This window comes from Hemiscyllium ocellatum, chromosome 37 (genome assembly GCF_020745735.1).
Source record: "Hemiscyllium ocellatum isolate sHemOce1 chromosome 37, sHemOce1.pat.X.cur, whole genome shotgun sequence".
NCBI classification, from domain to species: domain Eukaryota; kingdom Metazoa; phylum Chordata; class Chondrichthyes; order Orectolobiformes; family Hemiscylliidae; genus Hemiscyllium; species Hemiscyllium ocellatum.
Genome location: NC_083437.1, coordinates 34,157,988 through 34,175,271, shown reverse-complemented (window position 1 = coordinate 34,175,271; position 17,284 = coordinate 34,157,988). Strand labels below are relative to the sequence as shown.

At 40.9% G+C, this 17,284-nt stretch overlaps 1 protein-coding gene across 1 annotated transcript; it reads left to right on the top strand.

The window, feature by feature from the left end:
* Positions 1–259: 259 nt before the first annotated feature.
* prxl2b (peroxiredoxin like 2B) lies at positions 260–16,711 on the top strand. Its single transcript, XM_060851955.1, has 6 exons — positions 260–326; positions 455–652; positions 8,938–8,951; positions 14,601–14,670; positions 14,943–14,948; positions 16,587–16,711. The coding sequence occupies exons 1-6, from the start codon at positions 260–262 to the stop codon at positions 16,709–16,711; spliced, it is 480 nt and encodes a 159-aa protein (XP_060707938.1).
* The last annotated feature ends 573 nt before the right edge of the window (positions 16,712–17,284 follow it).

Here is a 17,284-nt window from a genome sequence, read left to right as displayed (position 1 = left end):
GTGGGTTAAGGAAAGCCAAAGTCTTGGGGGTTTGGTTATGCTGCTTCTCACTCACCTTCCCACAAAAAACACTGCTCTCTTCGGTAGCAATGAGAAGAGTGGTCACTTCATCTGCTCAAAGTGCTGACCCCCACTATGACACATAGTCTTTAGTAAAGCAGGCAAAAAGAAGAGCAGCTTCATGGTAATAGGTGAAAACTTATCTTCTTATCTTAACGACTAATTCTATCTAGTTGTTTAAGGGACTAGCCTTACAGGCATGCCGGGTGTGGATGTCATTGGCAAGACCAGCATTCATCACCCATTCCTAGCTGTTACAAGAAGATGTAATGGTGTCCCCCTGCACTCTGTAGTCTGTACAACATCTGCATTAAACATCCCCTCCCCTCAAACTTCCCTACCCATAAGGAAAGGTTTGATTTTGGAAGATATGTTTGCACTTTGCGCCTTCAAGTCGATGTGGAAATGAGGTTCCTGTGGCATGAGGTGATCCTTTTCCTGAGGAGATTTGCATGCCAAGTGTGCCTCTGGACTGCAAAGGGGATCAGCAAACTGCATGAAGTCTTTGTACAAAATAACATGCACTTGACTGGTGTCAGACCAGAGGAACTGGGAACGAAGGACTTCATAAAAAGGCAATATCTCAAAGGCTGTAAGCTCCAAAGAAAACATGGACCTTGTAGATTATAAATCCAGACTTATAAGTTATCCTAAATTAGGATAGATTTTGATCAAGAAATAATAAGAAACTGACTCCATTACAGGTTTGTCAGGTACCCATTGGATCCCAGTTCGAGATGTGAATCAATATCTAGATCTTTGCTTTTTGGAGTTTCATCTCAACACAACAAAATGAACTTCACCCAAAAATTCTTGGTCAAATGATTAATAGTCTCAAGCCAAAGCTCTCTTGTTCCATATTTTCTTGATTATCCCATTTTCTACAACCTGTGTAATGTGGGTCAAACAGACGTTGCTGAATGGCAACCAAATGTCAGTCCAAATCACCGGGTTCCCATTTGTATCGAACATCTTCGGTTCTGCCTTTCCGTAGATCTTTCCATAGGTATTAATGAGAAGAAACAATGCTATAAAGATCTGGGTTTTAAAAGTTAAGCAGGAGATCAAAATCTCTGAGGAGGTGAGGGATCTGAAGTCACCCAATCAAATATGATTATGCAATGGATCTATGAGTGAAATGTTGGTGATTGGGTTGTGGTCAGATATTGGTACCCTAGTACTCCCCATTGAAACATTACAGAGAAAGAGGGTACTGCCAGTCACTGACCTAAAGAAAAAATACGTGTCCTGTGCATTCCGTGAAAAGAGACAATGCAGAACAAAGACAACAGCTGGAGGTAGTGATGGGTGGCTACTAAACACCGAGATGCCAGAACATCGACACAGCTTTATTGCAATAAGATTTTCAGGGCCTAACACCATCTCCATGGGGAGGGGATTGGGCAAGAAAGTTTTCTTCTTGTGGAGTAGGTGTTATTGCTGAGGGGTAATTTCCATTCAGCTGGAGGATGGTCCTGAGGTGTCTGTGGTTCAGGAATAGAAGAGGCGTGAACTGTTTCTCAGCGTGGGTTGAGGGCTGTCTTTCCTCCTCATTGACTGAAGAATGAAATACTCCTCTCTAGGTTAAAGGTTAATGGCTCAGTTGGATTATAGTCCAATAGGTTTAGTTGGAAGCACTAGCTTTTGGAGCGCCGCTCCTTCATCAGGCGATTGTAGAGTACACAAATCTAAGGCACAGAATTTATAGCAAATGTTTACAGTGTGATGTAACTGAAATTAAGCATTGAAAAATACCTTGATTTTCTGTTGAGTCTTTCATCTGTTTGAATACCATGATAGTTTCACTTCTTACATGTGTAAATCACAAAACCTTTTTTTTAAAAAGTTGCATTCTCAGCTTAACTATAACAATGGGTGTTAGCTAGACAATACATTGAAGGTGTTAGCCCCCTGTGTTCTCTGTCTATGCCATGATGTTTACATTGATTCTAATCTAAAAAGTGACGAAACATTCGACCTCAGATCTTCGGGTGACCATCCTCCAAAGCGGACTTCGGGACAGGCAGCAACGAAAAGTGGCCGAGCAGAGGCTGATAGCTAAGTTCGGTACCCATAGGGAGGGCCTCAACTGGGACCTTGGATTCATGTCACATTACAGGTGACCACCATTGCACTATACACACACACCGACACTCCTATACACACACACACACAGGCGCTCCTATATACACGCATACACACAGACACACATATACACAGACACAAACACAGACACACACACACCCTTACAGACACACACACTCCCACACTCACACAGGCATCCTCTCAGAGATTTAGACCACTCTACACTCATGCACACACATATACATGCTCTCTCACAGACACACAATCCCCCACCCCAGCCACGCACACACACTCCCACACTCACACATGTACCCCCTCACAGACTTAAGACACTCTACACTCACTACGCACACATATGCACTCCCTCTCACACTCACAACCCCCAACTCAGACAGACACATGCACAGACAGACAAAGACCTACATTTTTTAACTTTGTACACCCCAGTCCAACACCGGCATCTCCAAATCATGAGTACTATCAATATCCTGAAAAGAAAGTCATTTTCTGTTCTGATCTAAAGTTAAGAGGGTCATTAACTCTCTCTGGATCTTTGCTTTCTATTTAAAGTTTTTGTTACACAGAACTTTGAATCCAAATAATGAAAAAAATCATTTCTTCATGTAGATGCCAAATAGAGTCGGAGGGTTCATAGAGTCATACAGCACAGAAACAGACCCTTTGGTCCAACCAGTCCACACCAGCATGTTTCCAAACTAAACTAGACCCACCTGCCTATGCCTGGTCCATATCGATCCAAACCTTTCCTATTCATGAACTTTACTAAATGTCTTTTAAATGTTGTAACTATACCCTAATCCACCACTTCCTCTGGCAGTTCATTCCACATACCAAACATTCTTGGTGTTAAAAATGTTGCCTCTCGTGTCCTTTTTAAATCTTTCTCCTCTGACCTTAAAAATTTGCTCCCTAGTTTGAACTTCCCATCCTAGGAAAAAGACCCTTGTCATTCACCTTATTTATATCCCTCATGCTTTTATAAACCAAAATAAGACCACCTTTCAACCTCCTCCTCTCCAGTGAAAAATGTCCCAGTCTTCCCAGTCTATTTTTATATCTCAAACCCTCCATTCCTGGTAGCATCCTGGTAGATCTTTTCTGCACAGTCTCCAGTTTAATGATATCCTTCCTATAACAGGGTGACCAGAACTGCACACAGTACTCCAGAAGAGACCTCACCAATGTCCTGTACAACTTCAACATGGCATAGGTTTTACACCAGGTTCAATTCCCGCCTCAGGCGACTGACTGTGTGGAGTTTGCACGTTCTCCCCGTGTCTGTGTGGGTTTTCTCCAGGTGCTCCGGTTTCCTCCCACATTCCAAAGATGTGCGGGCCAGGTGAATTGGCCATGCTAAATTGCCCGTAGTGTTAGATAAGGGGTTAATGTAGGGGTATGGGTGGGTTGCGCTTTGACGGGTCGGTGTGGACTTGTTGGGCCGAAGGGCCTGTTTCCACACTGTAAGTAATCTAATCTAATCTAATTTTTATTGTATATAGACTAGACAGTGTGAGAAAAATAGACTTCCTTCCCTTGAGGATATTAGTGAACTAGTTGGATTCTTATTACAATCGAGCAGCACTTTTGCATCCAGAATTCTTTGAATGTTTGGACTAGTGCTCAATGCATTGCAGTGGGTTTTGAACTTGCATTCTCGAGATTAGAAGTTCAAAACATAGCAATTACATGACAGTAACACAAGAATACTTGATTTTTCCAAACAGGCAATTAGGTGGCCATTGTTTTGCATTCCAGAGTTCAGTACTTGTCGACATATTGGAGAAGTAGCACAGATTTAACTTGTACTGTATCGAGTTAAAATTCCTTTGTACTTCTTCCTGTCTTTTGCCTCTTTCTGCCAGTATACTTACCATGTGACCCAAATGCTGTTCTAAGGCAGATAGCACTCATGCTTCTAAGTATAAATCAGAGTCTCATGTCAAACATGGATCACTGATAAAATGTTGAAGGATAGGGTAGCTGAAAATACACTGTACAATGTAAAGGATCACATTTTATTTCCTTTTAGACAATAAAGTGGAAAACACAGGTCAGACTGCAATACAGTGAAAATTACCAGGAGAGTATTTGAAGCTTGAAGAACAAGTGGAATTGTGTGTTGTAGACTTTAGCTACACTAGGTGATAACTATTTAGAGCAGTGAGATGGAGTAGCACCAGAGACTTTGAGTTGAGGAAAGCTGTCTAGTAGTAACCTTTGGATTAGTCCAGCTGCAGTTTGTAATAGAGTGCACTCAGACATCCAGGAGCTTGCAAACAAAAAGCAAATCACATCATCTATCTGTGTATGAAAGAGACAAAAATGCAAAGGCACTGAAAGAAATCAACTAGGCGAAAGTGAGGATTGCAGATGCTGGAGATCAGAGTCAAGATTAGAGTGGTGCTGGAAAAGCACAGCAGGTCAGGCAGCATCTGAGGAGCAGGAAAATCAACATTCCTGATAAAGGGCTTTTGCCAGAAATGTTGATTTTCCTGCTCCTCGGATGCTGCCAGACCTGCTGTGCTTTTTCAGCACCACTCTAATCTTGACTTTGAAAGAAATCATTGTAACACAAGAAAAGACAGTTATTGAATCCAAGAAGAACCATCGCTCTGTAGAAAATATTGTGTTGCCATCACTTAAAAATAGTCAAAATCACATGACACCAGGTTTATTTAAAATTCCAAGTTTTTGGAGCATTTCTCCTTTATCAGGTGAAGTCATACTTCCCTTTACAAAGGAGCAGAGCTTCGAAAGCTTGTGATTTCAACTAAACCTGTTCTACTGTAATCTGGTGTTGTGTGACTTCTGATTTTGTCCACCCCAGTCCAAAACTGGCACCTCCACATCATGGCTACCTTAAAAAAAGTAGTCAAAAGAACTGTGAGAAACAACTCATTCCACCCTTGTGGTCTTTTGAACTACAGAGCTTGTTTTTCCCTGTCTGTATTTTTTCACACAATACTTGTAACACCATCAATTTTTTTGTCAATCTGATTTGTGCATGAATATGTGCTTGTTTGGTGTTTTTAACAGGATTTGGCTTAAGTTGCAGCAAAATGATGAGTAATCATTTTTCTTTGTCATTTGTTAAAGAATATTTGTTGACAATAAATGGTTATTTTCCTGTTCACGATGTACCTGATGTGAATTACTGTTGTCCTGAACAATACTTCATCAGGAAACTTGATTATCTTGTTGAGTTAAATGGGCAGTTACACATTTGTAATTGTGTAAAATAGTGAGTATTCATTATTTGTTGCAGTTGTTATGACATGGGTAAACTCTCCAGCTTAATTTAAACCAGCAACCCATGCTGTAATCTTTGAAAATCCAAGAGGCCAAGAACTATTCAAAATAAAAATTAACAATTTTATTTCTTAATGCATAACAGAAAATAATTAACTAACAACTATTTACAACTCCTTCCTCTAACCTATCTTTTACTTTCCCTTTACCATACTAGTCCAATAAAACTCATCTCCCCCATTAAGATTTACTGAAAAAAATCGAATTTCAAAACCAGCCAGCTGTCGAATCTTCTCTTTGCAAATTTGCTCTCCAGGTCAGTGTTGGTGTTTTTCTCTGTGCAAACTCTTTCTCTAGACAGATACCTCTCAGAGAGTTCTGACATTGCAGTCTACATCTGTTGGTCTCGTGGCAGTTCTCCTGTCAACTGTTCAATTGTTTTATACCTCTAAAGCATCAGATTGTGTGATTGGCATTTAAGATTGTCAATATACTAAGTTCAAACTTGACTGGAATTTGGTATTTTTTGGGGGTATAATTTAAACTGATTGGTCTAATTTGAATCTTTTTTTGTCTCCAGGCAACTAGCAACACTGACTGCTGGACCACATGCTACATTGTATCTTGTTGGAGAACACTTGGTGCTGTCAGGTACTTTTGCTAGCTTTTAACTTTCTTCATCTTCATAACACCTCCTCCTTTAAGCAAAAAAGAACCATCATAATGAAAAGATGGCTTCATTTTTTCTTCCATTTTTTAAACACATCACACAGATAACTTCATTTTAACCTCTTCCCATAAAACTACATATATAACACAAAATAAATACAAATCTCATCTAAACTTTACCAGTTAAATCCGCGATAACAACATCTGCAATTATATTCTTCTGGCCCTCAACATGTACGATTTTTAAATTTAAAATCTGTAACATAAGATTCCAATGAAATAGTCTCATATTCATGTCTTTAGAGCATTCTAAGAATTGTGATCTGTGTACACAACCGACTCCTACACATTGTTCGTGACATACACATTATAATGTTGTAAGGTCAGTACCAAACTCAATAGTTCTTTTTCAATCGTGGAGCATGTCCTCTGGTGGATGTTGATCTTCTTTGAAATGTAACCAACTGACAGTTCAATTCCATCCTCATTTTCCTGAAGGAGTACAGCTCCAACTCCTATGTCACTAGCATCGATGGTGACTTTAAAAGGTTTTGAAAAGTTTGGTGGAGCTAAAACTGTTTTGGTGGTTAATATTGATTTCAAATGGTCAAATGCCTCCTGGCATCATTCTGTCCACCGAAACTTTGTTCTTCTTCTGCAAATCGGTTAGCGGTGCCACTACACTGCTGACATTTGGAACAAACTTCCAATAGAATCCGCTGAGTCCTAAGAATCGAAGCACCTCTTTCTTCAAGGTTGGTCATGGAAATTCCTCGATGGCCTTCATCTTTGTATTCCCTGGGGTCAACCATCCATGACCAATGTTATGTCCCAAAAACATCACCTTTGCTTTCACGAATTCAGTTTCCTTTAAGTTTATCCCCAGTTTTGCTTCTCGTAGTCACTCAAAGAGCTCTGCCAACTGTACCACGTAATTTTTCCAGGACTTACTAATGATCACAACATCATCCAAATAGACTGTACAGTTTCTTAAGAGTCACACTCTGTTCATGAGTCTTTGGAATGTGGCGAGTACATTCTTCATTCCAAAGGGCATCAATTTTAACCGATATAGCCCATTTTGGGTTACAAATGCAGAAATTTATTTTGCCGTCTCTGATAAAAGTACCTGCAAGTAAGCACGCATTAAGTCCAACTTGGTGTTGGAACTGGCTTGTTTGACTTTCTTGATACAGTCCTCCAATCTAGGAATTGAATGTGAGTCCGATTTTGTAAAGGCGTTGACCTTCTGATAATCCATGCAGAATTGTTGAGCAGCGTCCAGTTTGGGAACTAAGATGACCAGCGAATTCCAGTCGCTCTGGCTTGGTTCGATGGTGTTATCGTCAAGCATGGCCTCCACCTCCATCTGAACCTGTCTGGCTTTGAAAGGATTAAGTTGATAGTTTTATCGGAGCAGTATTCCCTAAGTCTACTTCATGTACAATAGCATTATTCCTCCCCATCTGATTCTTATATATGTCCTTATACATATCCATTTCTGCGATTGTAACCCAAAATGGGCTATATCAGTTAAAAGTGATGCCCTTTGGAATGAAGAACGCAGCTGCCACTTTCCAAAGACTTATGAACAGAGTTGTGCCTGGGTTAACAAACTGTGCAGTCCATTTGGACTATGTCGTGATCTTTAGAAAATCCTGGAAAAACCACATGGTACAGTTGGCACAGCTCTTTGAATGACTACGCAAAGCAAATCTTTCAACTGCAGGTAGCTTATTAACCTATCCCACTCCTGAGGAACTTCTTCATTTTTTAATCTATTTTGAGGCACCGCAAAAGCCACATCATCTGGATTCGATTCCTCATTCTACAGGGCAGTAACTAACACCTGTTTCTCCAGTTCTTTCTCTCTAGTATAATATGGTATCAACATGTTCACATGACATACCATGTGCCTTTTATTTCTATCTGGCATTTTTACTAGATAGTTCACCTGACTCAACTTTATCTCAATTTGATAGGGATCCTTAAACCTGGCTTTGAAAGGATCTCCTACCACTGGTAACAGTGCTACCATGTCATCCCCTCGGGAGAATGTCCAAGTCTCAGAGCTTTACCTGCCACCTGCTTCATCTTACACTGTGCTCTCTTTAGCTGCTGGTTAGCTAACTCACCGACTCGATTTAATCTCTCCCTCACCTCCGAAACATAATCTAAGTGTGAGATCTCTGACTTTGGTCCTGTCAATTTTTCTTCAATGAATTTCAAAGGGCCTCTCACTTCATACCCAAATATTAACTCGGAGGGAATGAACTGAGTAGATTTGTTTGGGGCATCTCTAATGGCAATTTAACCCAATCATTCGGGTAGTCCTGACAGTAGGTTTTAACATGGTCTTCAAAGTCTAATGCCACCTTTCTAAAGCTCCCTGGGATTCAGGATGATACACTCTGGATTTAAAGTGCTGTATACCAAAGCTATCCATAACCTCCTTAAACAGCCTAGCAGTAACATTTGATCCTTGGTCCGACTGAATCTCTCTTAGTAGCCGAAACCGTGTGATAAAAAACTGCTAGCTTCTCTACCACCTTTTTGCCTTGATACACCGTAATGGAATTGCTTGTGGAAATCTGGTAGGCACATCATTCTGGTTAACAAGAACTGGTTCCCACTTTTAGTTCTCGGGAGGGGACCTACACAATCAATTATAACCCGTGTGAAAGGTTCTTCAAATGCAGGAATCAGCAACAAAAGTACTGGTTTTATTACTGCCTGTGGCTGACCTACCATTTAGCATGCATGATACGTGTGGCAAAAGTTAACCACATCCTTCAGCATTCCATGCCAATAAAAATGTTTTTGTATCTTAGTCTGAGTCTTTTGTACCCCTAGGTGACCTCCTACAGGTAGTTCAGGTGCTACCCGTAACACCTCCTGTCCATATGCTACCGGCAACACAATCTGGTGCACTTCCGTCCATTTCTCCTCTGCACTAACCTACCATGGTCTCCATTTCTGTCTTAGGATTATATCGTTGAGATAATAACCCTCCAGAATATTCTCTGCCTCCTTTTCAGAGTACGCATGCACATATATATCGTTTATCGTCTTGTCTTGCTGTTGCAAGTCTCTTAGCCTTTCAAGGCTAACCACCTCTGTCTGACCCTCTGCCTGTTCAGGTTTTTTCTGAACCATTATGTCAAACAGGGTATCTGCTAACTGAACCTCAACTCCTTCATCTTTCTCTTTACTTTTCACTTTGTGCTCTGACTTATGACAGTGGGATCTGGTTACCACATAGTTTAGGAAAATACCAGGATATTTCGGTTTTAACTCCTCAATTTCTTGGTCTTCCTTGGGTTTCTTCTCCACAACAAGGGGTGTCATTCCCACCTTGAATCCTGCCATATCATTTCCAAAAACAAACTGAATTCCCGGAACTGACACTCTGTCAATCACTCCCAATGTTACTTCCACAGTCTTGAGTTGGCGTTCCAACCTGACCTTACATCGGGCAACGCTAAATTTCTGTCCATCTATCCCACAAATTATTACACTCTCGGGTAACAGATCAGAAAGGGTGCATAGTCGCTCGTCCCTTACTATCAGCGACTGGTTAGATCCTGTATCTCTCAAAATTATAACTCCTTGTCCTTCTCCCCCTGTTCTTTCTGAGTAAACTTTACCCTCAGAGGCAAATTCTTTGTAGAGATCAGGTACTAACTCCATACCCAGCCCCTGCTTCGGCTGTGCACTCTCCTGCAGCTCCTCGGCTCTTCTTGGGGTCTCCTTTACTACTTTCACTAATGCTTCTGGCTTAACTTTTTTTACCATACCTTTTCCTACAGTGCCTTTCTTTAACAACCAGCACTGTGACTTTACGTGTCCCACTTTACCACAGTGAGGCCTTTCACCTCCTTTCCAACCTCTTGGACTTCTTTTTTATCCTGTGGTAAATTCTTATCAGTGCTCTCTACTCTTGGTTTCCTAGTTAGGATCTCCCCTTCTCCCAACTTCTATCCCTCACAGGAAGAAATTCTGGCCAGAAGATTGTCTTATACGCCAACATTTGCTCATCTGCTAATTCTTCTGCCCTTCTCACTTCCTGAACTTACTGTTCCTCCATGTGAATTCTTACCATCTCTGGAAGTGAGTTTTTAAACTCCTCCAGCAGAATAGTCTCTAGTAGAGCCTCAAAGGTCATATCTATTTTCAAAGCACGCACCCATCTATCAAAATGACTATGTTTAATTCTTTTGAACTCAGCATAAGTCTGACCTGGTTCCTTCTTTGAGTTTCTGAGCTGTCTATAGGCTTCTGGTACCAATTCATAAGCACTTAAAATAATCTGTTTCACCTCTTGATAATCTCTTGACTCCCTCATCTGACAGCGCTGCAAATGGCTCACTTGCTCTGCTGACCTGTTTAGTCTGAACCAGCATCACCCATAAACTCTTGGACCACTTCATCTGCCGAGCTAACTTTTCAAATGAAATAAATAAGGCTTCAAAATGTTTCTCATCAAAATGTGGCAGAGTTTTGACATATTTCTATATACCATTACCCTCTCTCCATCCTGTTAACTTGATTTTGCTGACTAAGTTGCAACGTCTCAAGATTAGATTAGATTCCCTACAGTGTGGAAACAGGCCCTTCGGCCCAACCAGTCCACACCAACCCTCCAAAGAGTAACCCATCCAGACCCATTTCTCTCTGACTAATGGTCCGAATACTATGGGCAATTTAGCATGGCCAATTCACCTAACCTGCACATCTGTGGGACGCTGGGAGGAAACTGGAGCACCCAGAGGAAATCCACACAGACACAGGGAGAATTTGCAAACTCCACACAGACAGTCGCCCGAGGCTGGAATCAAACCTGGGACCCTGTGCTGTGAGGCAGCAATACTAACCACTGAGCCACCATGCCGCCTCTCTCCCTTTTTGTCTCTCCCTTTCTTCTCTCTCTCTTTGTTTAGCTAAGAACCTTCTCTCTCTCTCTCTCTCTTTTTCCTCTCTCTCTCCTCTCTTTTTCTCCTCTCTCTTTCCTCTCTCTCTCCCTTTGTTTATCTTCTAACTCCATTATCCTCAATTGTACTTAAATTTTTTCGACCTTTACTGCACTTGTCTGTTTCTCTGACACACCTAAGTGTTTAAGTAACTCCCTTACAATTTCAGCTTTACTTTTGTCCTTGGTTAAACCCAAATCTAACTTCGCTAATTCTAAAAGTGTGGCCTTTTTCCTTCCTTCTAAACTTTCTTGGCAAATTTGAGAATCAACTTCAAATCCCAGAACCACTTTAACAAGTTTAAGAGTCATTTCTTTCACTTTTAAATTAGTCAACCACAAGTTCCTGAAAGTAAAAAAATTGTCTCAAGTACTTTTTACTTAAAGATCTAGGACACTCACCTGCGAGTGTTTAAATCTGATGAGACTTTTCATACTCCCAAATTTATTCAAATCTGTCTAAACCAGTTCAAATCCCAAATCCAAAATCCAAACTGCGGACAAAAGCCCCCAAAACCATTCAATCTTATTGACGAGGCCCCAAACTGTTATGACACGAGTTAAACCCTCCTAATTGAAACCAGCAACACAGAAAAGATTTATCCAGTGCAGTAATCTGTGAAAATCCAAGAGGCCACGATTTATTCAAAGTAAAAATTAACAACTTCATTTCTTAAACTATAACAGAGAATAATTAACTAACAATTATTTACAACTCCTTCCTCTAACCTATCTTTTATTTTCTCATTATCATACTAGTCCAGTAAGACTCGTCTCCTCCACTAAGATTTCCTGAAAAATTCCAATTTCAAAACCAGCCAGCTATTGAATCTTCTCTTTACAGATTTGCTCTCCAGGTCAGTATTGATGTTTTTCTCTGTGCAAACTCCTTCTTCAGACAGATACCTCTCAGAGACTTCTGACATAGCAGTCTACATCTGTTGGTCTCATGGCAGTTCTCCTGCCAACTGTTCAATTTTCCCCGATCTTATACCCCCAAATGATTGGATTGTGTCACTGACTTCTAAGATGCTCAATATACTAAATTCAAACTTTATTGGAATTTAGTATTTTTGGGAGTATAATTTAAACTGATTGGCCTAATTTGAATCTGTTTTTGTCTCCAGGCAACCATCATCACTAACTGCTGAACCACATTGTGTCCTGTTGAGAACACTTGGTGCTGTCAGGTAGTCCTGCTAGCTTTTAACTTTCTTAAAGGTAAAGTACATCCACATCGTCATAACACAGTCACCTCACATGACTCATGACAGCAGATTCTGTCCATTTGAACAGGCTGGTAAAGAGGAAGAAGCATCTAAAACCACAGTAAGTAACTTTCTTGCGATGGTAAAATGAGTAGGACTTCCCAGACTCTAAAGTGTGCTCTTGGAGTCCTGGGTTACCCCATCTCTCCACTCCTGTCTGTTGACTGTTGTGCGGTGCCCATTCATCCATTGTCGTAGCCTTTGCTCGGTTTCCCCAATGTATCATGCCTCCCGGCATTCTTGCCTGCAACGTATAAGATAGACAACATTGGCTGAGTCACATGAGTACCTGCCATGTACAAGGTGGGAGGTGTCCCCACGCATAATGGTGATATCTATGTCCACATTCTGACACATCTTGCAGCTCCTACCGTGACAGGGTTGTATGGAGTTGTCCTGAGAGCCGGGCAGCTTGCTACGAACAACAATCTGTTTGAGGTTTGGTCGTTGGTTAAAGGCAAGTCGTGGAGGTGTGGGGAAGGTCTTGGTAAGGTGCTCATCCTCATTGATAATGTGTTGCAGGTCACGAAGAACATGGCCTAATTTTTCAGCTGCTAGGAAATACTGAACAACGAAGGGTACTCTGTTAGTTGCAGCATATGTCTGTCTCCTGAGTAGGTCATTACGATTCCTTCCTGTGGCACGTCAGAACTGGTAGTTAATGAGTTGAGCATCGTACCCCATTCTTGTGAGGGCATCCTTGAGTACTTCCAGGTGTCCATTGTGTTCCTCCTCATCTGAGCAGATCCGGTATTTGCGTAGGGCTTGTCCATAGGGGATGGCTGTTTTAATATGTTTTGGGTGAAAGTTGGAGACCCACATGCACACATATATTTTGTGGGGTGAATTTGTACTTGCAGAGTTACATTGTACTTTGCTCAAAAACTGCATGCATTCATGTAGAACTCTGAGCTCAAAAACTGCATGAATTTATGTAAAACTCTGTTATCTCACTTTTTAGATTAGAATCAATCTAAACATCATGGCATAGACAGAGAACACAGGGGGCGAACACCTTCAACATATTGTCTAGCTATCACCATTGTTGACAGCTAAACCGAGAATGCAACTTTTAAAGAAAGGCTTTTGTGATTTTACACATGAAAGAAGTGAAACTATGACTGTTTTCTAACAGATGGAAGGCTTAACAGACAATCAAATTTTCAATGTATAATTTCAGTTATATCACACTGTAAATTTTTGCTATAAATTCTGTGTGTTAGGATCGAGCCCTCCACTACCACCTGATGAAGGAAAGTCGCTCTGAAAGCTAGTGTGCTTCCAATTAAACCTGTTGGACTATAACCTGGTGTTGTGTGATTTTTAACATTATAGAGGGGCACTCAACCAGTCAGCCTGCAGAGGGAGCTACTGCAACAAGTAGCAACAAATAGTCCATATCGTTCTGAGCTGTGTTTCATGACTAGCTCTGAATTGGTATTTTTCTTCATGAGAATGTAAGAACAGGTGGTGATCATTCTGCTGTTCAAGCCTATTCTGACATTCAATTGGATCATGACTGATCTGGAACTCAACACCATTCCTCAGCCTTTAATCCTTTTACCGAGTTTGGGAGAGTCGAAAAGTAGAGGGCACAGGTTTAAGGTGAGAGGAGAAAAATTTAAAAAGGACCTGAGGGGTAACTTTTTCACGCTGAGGGTGGTACATGTGTGGAATGAGCTGCTAGAGGAAGTGGTGGAGGCTGGTACAATTAAACACTTAAAAGGCATCTGGATGGGTACATGATTAGGAAGGGCTCAGAGTGATATGGGCCATGTGCAGGAAATTAGGACGAGATCGGTTTAGGATGTCTGGTCAGCATGGACTTGTTGGACCTAAGGGTCTGTCTCCATGTTGTGTTACTTTATTACTCCACATCCCTTATACTTTCACCCTACAAAATAAATCAACTAAAAATTTCAATTGATCCTCCAACTATCCAAGTCATTTTGGGGACAGAGCTTTAGATTAATCTGAAGTTAATGTGAACAGAACTACTTTTGATTTTCTTATATATGGCCTACCTGTATATCCCTTTGGGTTTGGATTTCTCCCATTGGAGTGTATTTTTTTGTTTTTACTTTATGAAATCCCTTTATCATTTTAAACATCACGATTATATCTTCTTTATTTCTGACAGACATTTCAGCTAAATGGGATAGAATTTTTCTTTCTTTTTGACTAGGTTAACAGTGATACTGACACACACCCTGACTTGAACTATGTAGTGAAGGTTCTTGCCCACAAACAATCAAAGTCTTTTCCTTTTTCACCCTCAGGCAATTAAAGGTGGGATCTCAGGAAATTCCCCTAGTGCTATGATGAGGAGTGGAGGCATGCTAATTGTCAGCAAGGAGATATGGGCACCTCAGAGTATTCCTGCAAGGTTCAGTAATGGTGAAAAGGAAAACATTACCTGCTATCTGTATACTGAGTGAAGTAGCCTCTTTAGTCAGAGGTGATTTAATATTTTGAGTCAGTGGATTGTGGAATCAAACCTCATTCCAGTGATCTTTTAGACAGAGGGCCTGGCTATCTTCCAGTTGGGTGTTTAAGATATCATGACGTTGTTTTAAAGGAGGGTAGCACGGTTGCTCATGTATAGCACTGCTGCCTCACAGTGCCAGGTTCAATTCCAATCCTTCTGCGCCTGTCTCTGTGTTGTTTGCACATCCTTGCCGTTTCTGCTGGGTGCTCTAACTTCCTTCCATAGTGCAAGGATAGGCAAATTAGCCAGGCTGAATGCGGGGGTAGAGTAAGGTGGGATGGAGAATAGGGTTCTTTGGAGAGTCAGTGCAGACTTGATGGGCTGACTGGCCTGTTTCCATTCCTTATCCCTAAGCCAACATCTTTAAAGCAGATGATCTGCTGATTATTTTCTTATTATTGTTTGGTTCAACTTGCTGTGTAAATTGGATGCCCTGTGTCTGTACATTACAGAAGGTCTTCACTTCACAAGTACTAATTAGCTGTTTGCCTGTTAAGCACTTTGAATATCTGCATTACAAAAAGTGTCTAAATGTATGTTAACACTTTTTGATGACAAAGTGTTTCTCGGAACCCATCCCTAGTTAGCTTTTTAAAAGTTTTAAAAGGATCAAAGGGTAAGGGGAGAAACTAAGGACAGGGGACAATCAGCAGGATCACATTGAACTGCAAAGGAGGATGAAAGGGCCGAATGGCCTACTCCTATTTTCTATATTTCTGTGTTTAAAAATATGCATTTAATGTCATTTTTTATAAAGGAGCTATAGATTGTTTTACAGACGATTTTTGTCAGCAAGTGTTTTAAATAGAGTTTGAAACCTTCTGAGTACATGGTGAAATATAGTATCTCAGTCGGATCTAACTGGTAGTTATATGAAAGTAATGAAAGTCTCTGGACACAAGGTGGTGCGGTTACCCAACTACTATCAGCCACAGTTCCTACTGTGGGATTGATTAGATAGACCAGGACCTAACAATAGCTCCAGGATAAGTGCAGCAGCCAGTAAAATTGAGTTGGGTTAGTTTTGGTGTTGAGCAGTGAAGTTTAGCATCTGTCATTGTAGATCAGTGGAAACACTCTTGTTTGCAAGATTTCGGGATCAGGTACCATCTTAGAACTGAATTCTGTCATCCAGACTTGTTAAAAGCAGCTTTCTCCCTTGTAATAATCATAGATGCTTTTATTAAACTGGTAATGTCACCTACCTATTCAGTTCGATGTAAAAGCATTATTTGAAGTAGACTATGCTCCCACTGTGCTGACCCATGTTCCTCCCTCAAACAAGGCTGAGCTAGAAGTTTGCCACAAAAGCTCAGCAGGGCTGGCAATATCTGTGGGGAGAGGTCAAAGTTAATGTTTCAGGTCCAGTGGCGCTTTCTGCTTTTCCAGCATCTGCAGTTCTTTCAGTTTATACCTAATTTGTTGCTTGTGGAATTGTAGCAGAAATTAAGCTACAATTTGAAAATATTTCATTTGGGTTGAAAACCCTTTAGATGCTCTTGTAGGAAATACAAATCTATATCTCTTTTCTCTCATTAAGAAAGGTTTCTCATTGTAAAATGGCACCTGTGACAGTCTGGTAGTGTACTTTGGGGAGATCAGCCTGGTATATGCTCAAATCCTGGAGTAGTGTTGGATTGCATAGTGATTGAGTCTAGATTAGAGTGATGCTGGAAAAGCACAGCAGGTCAGGCAACACCCAAGGAGCGAGAACATCGACATTTCGGGCAAAAGTCCTTCATCAGGAATAGTGATTGAGCCAGTCCTTGCGTGTCAGGTGGGGAGAAGGTGCTGTTTAATTTTGTCCAGGTTTCTCTGGGTGACCATGTTCCGTTGAATACCATCCTCCAGATTCTGGACACTTCAGTCCAGGTTGATCTCAAAGAGGAGAAAGTGCCATAGGTGAGTAACCAACTTCCTCTTTGAAGAAAGAACTAACTAATCTAATGTTCTCAGCAAATTGCATCATTTTCCAATCAAATGATATGTGTAGAGGACAAACTATCTGCTGTGAATCCTTAGTCCCTTGCTTTGATTAAATGCATCGATGCACAAATGCAGGAATGCAAACATGCATGTGTGCATAGGTGTGTGCACCACATGCACAGACTTGTTCCTTGTTGACTGTATTTAACCCATTACTTTTATGTGTTAATAGAAAAGGTTGATAACTCTAGGTGATTTTATTGTGTGGGTAGTTAATATCTTTGACTTCATAGAGTAGTGTTGAGGAACATTTTTGTCTCTGTGACAGACACACATCACACTCAGGCAATTTGGATAAGGCATTTATTCCTAAGGTGTTCCTATTGCCAGTCTGTTTATCAAGTTTGCCACTTGACATTTAAGAGAATGAGCCGTAGGCCAACTTGGATTTACTTCAGAGCGTTAGGATGGTAGCACTCTTACCTTTAAAGCAGAAGGTTTTAGGTGCAAATCCTACTCTAGGATTGAGGTATAAAAGAAGTCAAGTGT